This window comes from Passer montanus, unplaced genomic scaffold (genome assembly GCF_014805655.1).
Source record: "Passer montanus isolate IOZ18808 unplaced genomic scaffold, ASM1480565v1 scaffold74, whole genome shotgun sequence".
In the NCBI taxonomy this organism is placed as follows: Eukaryota; Metazoa; Chordata; class Aves; order Passeriformes; family Passeridae; genus Passer; species Passer montanus.
In genome coordinates, this window is record NW_024372592.1 from 113,597 (window position 1) to 124,833 (window position 11,237).

The 11,237-nt window shown below is 50.1% G+C and overlaps 1 protein-coding gene across 7 annotated transcripts in view; it reads left to right on the plus strand.

The window, feature by feature from the left end:
- PFKFB3 (6-phosphofructo-2-kinase/fructose-2,6-biphosphatase 3) overlaps positions 1 to 9,649 on the plus strand; it is a 41,681-nt gene extending 32,032 nt beyond the window's left edge. For 3 of the 7 annotated variants that reach the window (XM_039730848.1, XM_039730849.1, XM_039730845.1), the window contains exons 11-17: positions 197 to 326; positions 499 to 561; positions 720 to 784; positions 2,284 to 2,454; positions 3,588 to 3,610; positions 5,426 to 5,476; positions 6,783 to 9,649. In XM_039730848.1, coding sequence (XP_039586782.1) covers positions 197 to 326; positions 499 to 561; positions 720 to 784; positions 2,284 to 2,454; positions 3,588 to 3,610; positions 5,426 to 5,476; positions 6,783 to 6,789 — 510 coding nt within the window. In that variant the 3' untranslated portion in view covers positions 6,790 to 9,649. The remainder of the gene's footprint in view (positions 1 to 196; positions 327 to 498; positions 562 to 719; positions 785 to 2,283; positions 2,455 to 3,587; positions 3,611 to 5,425; positions 5,477 to 6,782) is intronic. The other 4 variants (XM_039730844.1, XM_039730846.1, XM_039730847.1 and 1 more) reach the window with 4 other exon arrangements.
- Positions 9,650 to 11,237: the final 1,588 nt, after the last annotated feature.

Here is an 11,237-nt window from a genome sequence, read left to right on the forward strand (position 1 = left end):
GATGTGAATGGCTTCTTCTCTGACAGGAGAATTAGGAGTTCCAGAGTAGCCTGGGGATGAGGATTTATTTGTTTTTAGCAGCTTGTTGGTTTGCTGAGAGGCACAAAATCAGGAGGTGTACCGAGACAAGGACTGTTTTTTTTGGGCAGCTCGTTGCACTGATTCCATGCCTCATCTCCCTTCCCTTCCTTCCCAGTCCTACCAAGACCTGGTGCAGCGCCTGGAGCCAGTCATCATGGAGCTGGAGAGGCAAGAGAACGTCCTTGTCATCTGCCACCAGGCTGTCATGCGCTGTCTCCTGGCCTATTTCCTGGACAAGAGTGCAGGTGAGCTCCCTGGCTCTGGGAAGAGGATTGGCCCTGCTGGGGGAGGGATGATGGATGCAGCTCTGGGGTGTTCACATCCTGGAGCGTGCATCATTTCGGTGTGGGGTGAAGGTGTCTGAGCCTGCCTGTGGAGGGGAGGTGGGATAACCCTCCTGCTTTGCTGTCTCTGCAGATGAAATGCCCTACCTGAAGTGTCCCCTGCACACAGTGTTGAAGCTGACCCCGGTAGCCTATGGTGAGTGAGACCAACCCAAACATACCAGGGGGGTTGACTTGTACCTCCTCCTGAATCCAGGCTGTGTGGGAGAAAAGCAGGGATCTGTGGTGGGGCACCTGGGAACATCCTGTGCCTGCTGGGCTTGCTGATCTGTCTCTTTGTGCTCCTTTCTGCAGGCTGCCGGGTGGAATCCATCTCGCTGAACATTGAAGCAGTCAACACCCACAGAGACCGGCCAGAGGTGAGTGTTGCTTTTCCCTGGAGCTGTCCTTTGGTGTCCCCCTGCTGTCCCCTGTGGTCACCTGGCAGTGGGAACTGCCAGATCATGCCTGGGGTGGGCATGGGGAGATTGCACAGCTGGGTGCTTGGAAGTGCTGCTGGAAAACTGGGAGCATCAGGTGTGTTCTTGCTCTGCAAAGTCATGGCCAGTTGAGGGTTTTCCAAGGGAAAAGGACTGTTGCATGTTCCTGCTTCCCAGTGTGTTTGCCCAGGGAAAACTCCTCCCTGGTCTCTGACTTCCACCCGCGTGGTCATGTGCTCACCTGAGCAGGGAGTGGAGCTGTGGATGGAGAAGGTGACTTCTCCCAGGTCTCCCAGTAGGCTGGCAGAGACTGGGCTCAATGCTTGCCCTCCATCTGCCTCTGAGGGTCTTTTTCCTGGGATGCCTGTGGCTATCTGTCATTCTGCAGGGTGGGAGGTGGCAGTGCTGGGCTGGGGGTGCTCTGTGGAGGAGACCCCTCCTGTGGAGAAAGACCCAACCCTACAGGAATCTATCTGCCAAGAGCTCCACTGGAGCTCAGAGGCCAGGACAGGAGGCTGCCAACTCAGTGTCAGGGCTGGGCAGCCACCCAGAGTGAGCCCCAGGGACCCTGGCAGCACCCATGTCCCAAGATGCTGGGACATTTCCAACTTGTGCTTAGTGGTGGTGGAGCCCAAAGTGATGCTGAACAGTTGGGGCTGTCCCATTTTGGCCCACATCTCCTTTCCTTTGCTTCCCCTGTCAGGTGGCAGCACCTGAGCTGCCTGTCCCTCCCTGCAGCTGTGGGGGGAAGCCAGTCCTTCCCCTGCACGGGGCCAATGATGCCCTGCTCTGCCACCTCTCTGGGGATGGCAGTAAGGCCTTGGGTAGGACAGGGTGAGACCTGGGTGCCCCTGCTCAGCTTTGCCTCCATCCCTCCTTGCTTCCCTTGGAGCTTGGCGTGGTGCTGACCCTCGCTGGCTGCTCTGCTCCCGTGTCCCAAATCTTCCTGATCAGCCTGGGCTGGCTCATCTTCCCTCTTCTTGCTCCTCTCTCTGGGTGGAGGGACCAGCTTCGAGGAGGAGACCGATGGGCACCTCTGTGTCCTGCACAGTCATAGCTTGATTGCTGCTGGGTGTGTTCAGCTACCTGTAGTTTTTTTTTTTTTTGTCAGCTGAGACTCGGATGAGGAGAAAATCTGTCCCATGTCTGAGTGCAGAGCCAGTTTTTTTCCTCCTCCTGCCTTCTGTGCTCTTAAGCATTTTGCATCAGGGTTTTTTTGGTTTTTTGGTTTTTTTTTTGGTGCCGAGACTTTCAATGCATCCTTTGCTCATGGACAGTGACTGTGGGGAAAAGCAGAGGCCACTTTAAGACAAAAATGAAAACCAAAGCAACTTGCTTCTTTTTTTTTTTCCTTTATAACTGTCGCCTTCTTCCTTTTTCTTTATTTTGCTTTATTTTTTTATATTTACTTTTATTTTCTTTGTCTCACTTTAATTTAGGAAGCAAAGAAGGGACCTAACCCGCTCATGAGACGTAATAGCGTTACCCCTCTAGCAAGCCCAGAGCCCACCAAAAAACCTCGCATCAACAGCTTTGAGGAGCATGTGGCTGTTTCTTCTGCCCTGCCAGGCTGTGTTCCTCAGGAAGTGCCCACGCAGATGCCGGGACAAGTTAGTTGAACTCTTCTTTTTTTTTTTCTTTCCTTTTTTTTTTCTTTTTTTTTTTTTTTTTGGTTGTTGTTCTTGTTTTATTGTTTGTTGTCCTCCTGTCACTCCTGAAGCTGAGGAGCTGCTTGCACTTGTTGTAACCTGTGCTGCTGTCTGAGATGCATCTTCCTCCCACGGCTGCTGTCCCTCCCTGCCTTGGGTCACTGTTGATCCTCTCTTGGGTTTTGAGAGCTTCATCAACTTCCACCAAGCTCTAGACTGCGTTCATTTAGTGCCTTCACCATCCAGCATCAACCTCCTGAGGGGTCTCCTCCCTGGAGTGAGCAGGAACAAAGGGCTCATGCCTTCCCTCTGGGTGCTCTTGGCTCTGTTGTAGACCTGGGCATGGCCAATAAATCAAATGCTCTTGTGCTTCTCTGAAGGAGGAGCTGCTGCCAAGACTCATCTTTGGCTGGAAGGGTCTCCTTCATCCTGGAGCTGTAGGCAAAATGGACCAAAATTGAGTAGAAGGCTCTTGGTGTGGTGAACCTGGGTGAAACCCTGTGGGTAGCTGCCATGGTGCTCATGTGTCCTCTCCTCTGTCACCCACCCATGAAGGGATGTAGGAAGAGAGGCCTTGCTTGCTGCTCACTTTCCCAGGCACAAACCCCTCTCCTAAGCTCACTAAGGAGTCCTATATAATCTATAGGAGCCTTTGCCATGCTGCCCTTCCCACCAGCTGCCTGTTGGATCTGGCTGTCTTGCCCAGCCCTCTCCCTGTTGTGTTGGTGTGATGTCCCCCTCCTTGCCCAGATCCCAGGCAGAACAGGAATGGCTCCATGCTCCTTGGCTGTCTTGCCCAGCCCTCTCTCTCCCTGTTGTGTTGGTGTGATTTCCCCCTCCTTGCCCAGATCCCAGGCAGAACAGGAATGGCCCATGCTCCACCACTGCTCAGCTTGGTTTGCTGCTTTGCATGAGCCTGCCAGGACAGCTGGGTCTGTGTCAGCTCCCAGGGCTCTGCTTGGGCTGGTTGAGCCTCACAAGAAACCTTTTGCCAGCTCTGGCTGCCCGGTGCCCCTTGCTGCTGTCCACTGTCCTCTGCCCGCTGTGGCACGGAGTTACTGACACCTCTCTCTGTTCTCTCTGTCTCTCTGCAGCCTTTACTAGGGAAGGCATGCCTGTAAGTACCTTCTTGCCTCTTATTCCCTCTTCCAATCATTTTTTCCATGTTTCTTGCCGTCCTGCTGGGTTGTTCTGTTGTTGCAAAATCCAGACGGGGTGTGCATTTCTTGGAGTTAATATTTTGCTGGTTTGGGGGGGGATTTGTTTAGGAAAGGTAAACAGGAGGCTGTGGGTCCTTGTTTGTGTCCTAGCTGGATGGAATGTCCCGATTTTGTTGTGAGATTAAGCAAATTATGACTTTTACTCTGATGATGCCTGTGGGCAATGCTGTTGGGGTTTCCTGGAGCTGTCTCCTCTGTGATAGCATGTTGTACTGTAGATGAGAGACCTGGGTGCTCTGTCCTTCCTGAGGGCTCTGAGTTGTGTCTGTGAGTGATGGCACCAGAGAGGTACCTGAGAAGCTTCTGACCTTCTCAGGAATATGTTTTGTGGAGCTGGATGATCCTGGGACCAGCCATCTGCAGTTCTGCAAACTTGGATTTTGGAAACTTAGTCAACCTAGGTGTTGTGGGCAGAGTGAATGGAAATTGTCCTTCTCTAGCTCTCTTAAGAAAGCAAAACATCTTGAGCATTTGAAGCACTAATTATGAATAATCAAGGCTCTGGCAGTTTGGCTGAGGGCTGTTATATCCCCAGGTAACAGGAACAGGACAGCTCCTGGATAAATTCAAAGCCTTTGGACTTAGTTAATGCCACACTGAGTTGAGAGCAGCAGTTGTTATATGCTCAGAGGTCTTCTCAAAGACTGTGAAGACTTTGGGGCAGAGCTGATACTGGGTAGTGTCCAGGGAGTGTTTTGCTCTCTGAGGGTCAGTTCAAATCAGCCTGTGAGCATCCCTGGCTCAGGTGGTTTTGTGGGCTGAAGATGGAGGGATCTGCTCTACCATGGCCAGGCCACAGCTCAGCCCTGCTTGCCTGTAGCAGCTGTTGAATCTCATATTTCTTCCCCTTTTAGAATAAGTGTTTTCGAGAAAAGGGAAGTTAGGACTGTTGCACTTGGCTTTGCTGGTGGATGGGTTAGGTGAGATCACAGAGTGTAGAGACTGAGTTGCTCAGCATGGCCTGCATGCCTGTGATCCTCCCCCTGCTGCTCATGGCCACGAAAGCCCCTGATGAAACCTGATCCTCTTGGGTTGCTCTGAAAGCATTTTAGTTTTTGTCCATCCTTCCCTCCACCCTTTCCACACCTGTATTGGTACAAAAGGCACTGCATGCCTTTCTGCTGGCTGGGACACTGGAAACACACTGTTGTTGAGTTTGGGAGATGCAGATTTTGTTGGAGCAGGCAGTGGTGGTTACCCATGCCAGGTGTAGGCTGGCAGCAGCAAGATTAAAATCTTCAGCTGCTGGGAGCCTGTCTCCCCTCCTAGAGTGGGACTTAAAGGCTGCCTTTGTGGGACCCATGAGGACATGCCAAACCCAAGGCTTGGTGACATTCACCCTGTTGTTAGCTCTGCTGTCTTGCACACTGGTTTGTCCTTCACTGTCACCACCTGTAAGGGGCTGGGGAGGCGGAAGATGCCTCTGTCACAACTGGCATCATGGTCCTGGGTTGGCAGTGGGAGGTTCACTGCATCAGCCCTCACTGTTGGGGTCTTGACCCCCATCCAGGGGACACCTGGGTGGCCTGGGGATGTGGCTGAGTACCTCAGAGTCTTCCTGGCTGTGGGGTTGAGCTGACTGGGGGTTGTGGGACTCCCTAGTGTGATGATTTCTTTTCCTTTTGCTTGCTTTGTGATCCAAACTGCACTTTTGAACAGTCACCTGATTCCCCCCTCCCTTCTTCTTCCCTTCACTTTTCATGCTTAAAAAGAAGACCCGTTTGTCACTTTCTCAAAGTTTTCTCTTTGCTAATATTTCCAAGGTAAATGGCTGTGGTGCATGTGGCTTTTCCTCACCCTCCTCCTGTCTCCTTAGACAACAGAAAGAACAGCCCAGCCTGCTCCACCTTGTAGCCTGGCTGAGATTCCTAGTGCTTGTGAGAGTCAGCTTAGGTAGTAAAAGCATTAAAAAACCCAAAAAACCAACCAACAAACAAAAAAAACTGCCAAAAAACAACCAAACAAAAAAGTCCTTCCTAGCTGTTTCCTAGTCCTTTTTTCCTGCCAAAAACCAACCAAACAAAAAAGTCCTTCCTAGCTGTTTCCTAGTCCTTTTTTCCCCTACTTTGTTTCATGTAGTTCTGTGAGTTGGGCAATGTCCTTGTGGTCCCCTGGGCTTTTCCTGGAGCAGATCTCTCCTGGGTGCTGGTCCTGCTTGTGTGTAGCTGGTTGTCTCTGGTTTTGTGGTCCTCACCACGTGCTGGTGGGTACCTGTTGTCATCATTCTGTACCAGGGCTGTGTCTGGAGCACCTCTTGGGCCCATGGGACCTCATGGGGTGTCACCAGGGGAGTTGTGCTGCTGCTCTACCACTGGTGGTGGGTGGTCCTTGGCATGGCCAGCAGGAGCTGCCTGTTCTTGGCATTGCCAAGGGTGGGCAAACAATGACCTTGTCTTTGGCAGGCAGGGGGGAACACTGCCCACCCTCAAGGGGAGCAAGAGAGATGTTTAATTGGGCTGTTTGAATGTGGTCCCCTGTCACCTTGTCTTGACCAAAGAGCAGCTTCAGAAGTGCAGACAGGGTGGGGTGGGAGGGTGTGGAGATTCTCAGTTTCCAAGAAAGAACAGAGATAACTTCTCCCACGCTGAGCCTGGGAAACTTAGAGAAAAGAATTAAAACAATTACTATCTCTCCTTCTGTAACCATTGTTTATAGGTATGCTTCTCCAGAGTGTGGTATTCATAGCTCACCAATAGTGTGAGAGGTTTTTACTTTGAGACCAATCAAGTCTCACCTTAGCGAGTCACATTATAAAAGACCCTCTATCTTCATTAAATTGCCTCCTGAAGAATGGGGTCTTTCATTCTGTCCCTGACTCGACAGCACCAGGAGGGGCTCAGCTCAGTTTTTAGGGATATCTAAATTCAAACCCTGTAACTAAAGCCAGGCAATGCTTGAGGAGGGGCTGAGCAGTGAGTCAGTCACTCCTTTCTCCTCGGGTGGGCAGTGTCCTCTCCTCTCTGGTGGGTGCTTTGTGGTGACCCGTGCTTGGCTCTGTCCCCCTGTTCACATGCTCCCAGAAGGTGCTGCAAGCTGACCCCAACCCCTCTCCTTCCCCTCTCCTTCCAGAACATGAACAACTCCCAGAAGCCGTCGTGACTCCGTGGGCACCGCCGTGAGGCCGCCAGCTTCCCATCCCATCGCCATTCCCGAAGCTTGCTGCCAGCCCGGGCGGGGCTGGCTCTGCTCCTGCTGCCCACTCACCCGCCAAACCCCGCGCTGCCCGGCGGGCAGGGATGCAGGAGAGCCGAGGAGGAGCCCAGCTCCCTCCTGGGGTCACCACCAGCTCTCCAGGCTGCAGCGTTTGCTCTCCTCTCCAGCGTCCTGTTAGGTCGTAGCGAGCTGTAAAGTGCTTCTGTAGTGCACAGGAGTTTAATTTTCTTCTCTTTCAGTGGTTTTTGATCTTCTGTGTAGATGATTGGTACCCACCCGTGCCTGGGTGGGGTGTGTATATATGTGGATGGTGAGGGGTTAGTAGAGAAATAGGGGGAAGGGGGTGGGTAAATGGGTTTTGCATTATTTTTTTAATTATTATTAATGTTGTTAATTACTTTTGAACAAGCCCCTAACATGCTGTGCTGCAGTCCCTCGCCCACACTACAGCTGGTCACACGCGCCAGCCTGGCTCATGCAGATCTATGAGCTCCAGGAAAGCAGCTGTGTGGACTCCTTCACTGCAAGAACTGCTGGGTTTAATAAAAAAAAACCAACCCATTCTTTCACTTTTATTTTTAAAATCAACATACCTTAAAGGGGTTTGCAGAGAATGTAGATCTGCTGCTAAAACTGGTTGAAAGATTCCTGCAGTGTATGAGGAACCATGCCAGCAGGGGCTTGGGTGATGCTTTCATCTTGGGGAGCAGCCAGGGATGGTCTGAGATCAGGCATGGGTTGAATTTTGGGAAGGCTGGGCACTGTTTGAGGTGCTGTGCTGGTACTTCATCTCCTCTTTCTTCTTTTTTAGATGGAAGTGGAGGTATTGGGAAGGGCTTGAATCCCCAGGCTTAGATGCTTTTTGTAGACACACAGGTCTCATGGAGGTGGCCAGAGGTCTGGCTGGATTGCAGGAGTTCCTGTCTGACTGCAAAGAGCCACAAGAAGGGACGGTTTTGTCTGTATTTTTTTAATTTTATATATACATGCACACACTTGTGTGTGTATATGTGTATACTTAGAAACTGCTTGGTTTTTGCACTTTATTTGTGGCAGAAGCATAACTACTTTATTTTTTTCCTAGTTGTGCCCTTTAACAGGGGAAGCCTGAATACAGGCAAGTTTTTCTGTTTGTTTTTAATTGTATTTTGCATGCTGGAAAGCTGGGACTACAAAATAATAGTAGTTACAGTGTTTGAGGTGGGGGGAACAGGGTGAGGACCTGACTGACTCCATCAGCCAACTCCTAGTGCTTTGATCCATAAGATCCCTTGTTGGCAGCCTGTCCTGGGCTGGGAGACAGCAGTTAAAAATTGCAATTAACCACTATTGCTTTGTGCAAAAGTCTGTGGATTTTGGAATTTTTTTTTTTTTTTTTTAGGGTTTTAGGTTGGGTTTTTTTGGTTTGTTTTTTCTTTTCCCATCTATGTGTAGCATCTTCTCCATGCCCATCTCATGGGGTTTTTTTTGCTGGAGGCAGGAGGTGAAGGCAGCCACCCCTCCTGCAGCACTAGGCTGGGGAACTAGGGGTGAGCAACCCTTTGGATTCATCCTTCCCATGGCTTCCCCCAGTGTCCTGCGTAGGGAACACCATCCCCAGAGATGGAATCGGAGATCTTTGGTGGAGAAATGATCTTTTTGTGAGAGCGTGCATGTTTTGGGGGTGGGTTTGGTCTGTTTTTTCCTTTGGGAAAAGGTGAACCACAGTGCCTCGCGCTCCGGCCGCGCGCTGGGAGCGGCACCGACACCGACGGCGGGAGGGCTCCGGGGCCACGCTCAGCCCGTGTGCCACGGGGGTGGCAGTCCTGGCAGTGCCCTGCCTGGGTGAGCTTGTGCATATGTGTATCATATTCCTGTACAGATAAAACAAAGAGCACTCCCCCCACCCTCCTCCTCGATTTGTGTTTTATTAGCCTCATTAAAAGCAGACTTCTCCCTCTGTGCCCTGGGCGGCAGCTGCGCTTTTGGTTTCTCTGCCTTTCAGATAAATGAATGTTTTGGGGAGGCCACTCGCTTGGCTCTTTTCAACTTCCTCCTTCGTGGGGAGTTTTTATCTCTCTCCTGCTGCTGCTGCAAAAAGATAAGCCAGCAAATACAAACATGACGTCTGGCTGCCCCGAGATCAATCCTGTACACGTGTAATTGCGCGGATGTTTTGGTGTGTATTTGTGTGTGTGTAAATATATAAATATATGTATAAAAAAACAGAAAAAAATAAAACCAAAATTGCCCTAAACTTTCATCCTTTAGTAATAATAGAGGTCTCAGTAGGTCTACGTAAACCTGAAATTTGAAGGGGGTGTTTTTTCCAGCACTGGGAAAACTGCTCATTTGGGTTTCTCTTGTGCTGGAGGGGTTGGTGTGATGGTGTCAACCCTGTGCCATCACAACTGCCCTAAAAAACTTACTGTCCATCTTTTTGATTAACAGAGCCAAGGCAGATTGGCAGAGTGGACATGTCAAACCACACCAATGATTTCTTCCCCCACCTTTTTTTTTGTCTCTGGTTTGTTTTCCTTTGTGATACTTGAATTTTTTTTTTTATTTTTTTTTAATAGCAAAGCACTCCTTTATTTATTTAATGTATACTGCAAAGCTTGGAGAGAAGGGTGTAGTTACTTGGGATTCCTTTTTTTTTTGATTTGTGGTATGTTGACTGTTCTGTATATATGTCTGGAATAATTGCCTGATCTAAAGCTGTGCCAGCTTAAAACAGGGTATGCCTTTCAGAAATTTGTATATTTTGCAGTTGCTGGACCAATAAAATACCTTGTTGAAATACAGATGTGATCTGGGTCTTCCTTGTGTCAGAACTCGTGCTCTCAGGCCCTAAGGGTCACCCTGTGCTGCCTCACATGTATTTCTGTGCCTCATAAGTAAAAATTCTCATAAAAGGGAGATTGTGGATGCTCCATGCCTGGAAGTGTTCAAAGCTAAGTTGAAGGGGGCTTGGAGCACCCTGCTCTAGTGGAAGGTGTTTTTCAAACCATTCTATGAATTCTACAAGTGTTAATGCCTACTTAGGACAAGCAAATGCACCCCCAAGCTGTGCATGTTCCATCACTCTTGAGTAGAAAAGTGATGCACTGGGACTTGTCCTGCCTAGATCTAAATCCAGTGTGCAGATTAGGCAGGACTAGGCATTTATTCAGACCTAGTCTAGTTATTGAAATTAAAGACCTGTGTGCTGGGTGAAGGGCTGGACAGGACCTGTCCCCTGAGATAAGGTCTGTCTGCCCTGAAGGCAGGAAAACAGCAGCTGCCACCTGCAATTTAAGTTCCCTGTAAACCTGTGTGTGGTTTTTTATTAATTAATTTAATATTAATTTATTGTTCCAAAGATAAAGTAGGAGAAGGCAGAGCAATGTGTAATTTGACATGATATTTGGGAGCACACCTTGTGTGGATGCCTCTTCTGTGATTAGAGGCTCGTCCCACTATGGGAATTGTATCTCTAAAAGCTTGTGGGGAGCTGAAGGGGCTAAAAGGTGCAGGGTGTTGTGCATCCCAGCTCAGCTCTGGTTTGGCTCCTGCTAGTGATGTGCAGCCCTTGCTCTGCTCTCCCCTGGGCTGGCAGAGCCTGTCAGGCCCTGCTTTGGGCCAGAGCTTTTTGGGGTGCACAGGGATCATCTCCCTTCTCCCAGCTGCTCTGTGCTCCAGGCCCTCTCACCAAGGAGGGTGTTCTCCCATTTAAAATGTGATTGAGGCACCTGCAATAATATTTTCTGGGTGGACATGTGGGGTGTGAGATTGTGGCCATGCGCATCCCAAGGACAGGGAGGACCCCAGGAAACCCAGCAGCCACCAGATTTAAAATTTTTTTAGCCATTTTTTTTTAATCTCCAGCAACCTGGCTGTCTCCTTGAACCATGCAGAGACAAAACACTTGTTTTAGGGCAATGAGCATAGCCTTGCACTGCCTCACAGGGAGTCCTGCAGGGGCTCTGATAACACCTCCAGCGGGGTGGGCTGAGGTCACACGAAGCCACAACATCACTGCAGCTCCCCTGTCCTCCCCAGGGGCTCTTTGGAAGCCGTGATAAAACCTTGTCCTTGTGGGAAGAGCACGGGGGAAGGTTTTGCCTCCTTGAGAATGGCTTTGGGCAGCATTTCCAAGGCCGCTCTGTAAGAAAATCCACCCCTCCAAAAATCTCTTTTCCATGTGCACGATGGGGCTTGTGTCACAGCATCCCCAAATCAGGGAGGGGAATCAGTGCCAGTGCCATCCCAGGCAGCAGCATCCTTTCCTTTTCTTCCATGTGATGCATTCAGTAGCAGCATCCCAGAGAGGAGAAGCTCCTCGAGGCAGTGCAGCTTTAAAGGTTAGACTCGACAGCAGGAACATTTCCCTCCTCCCAGTCAAGTCCCATT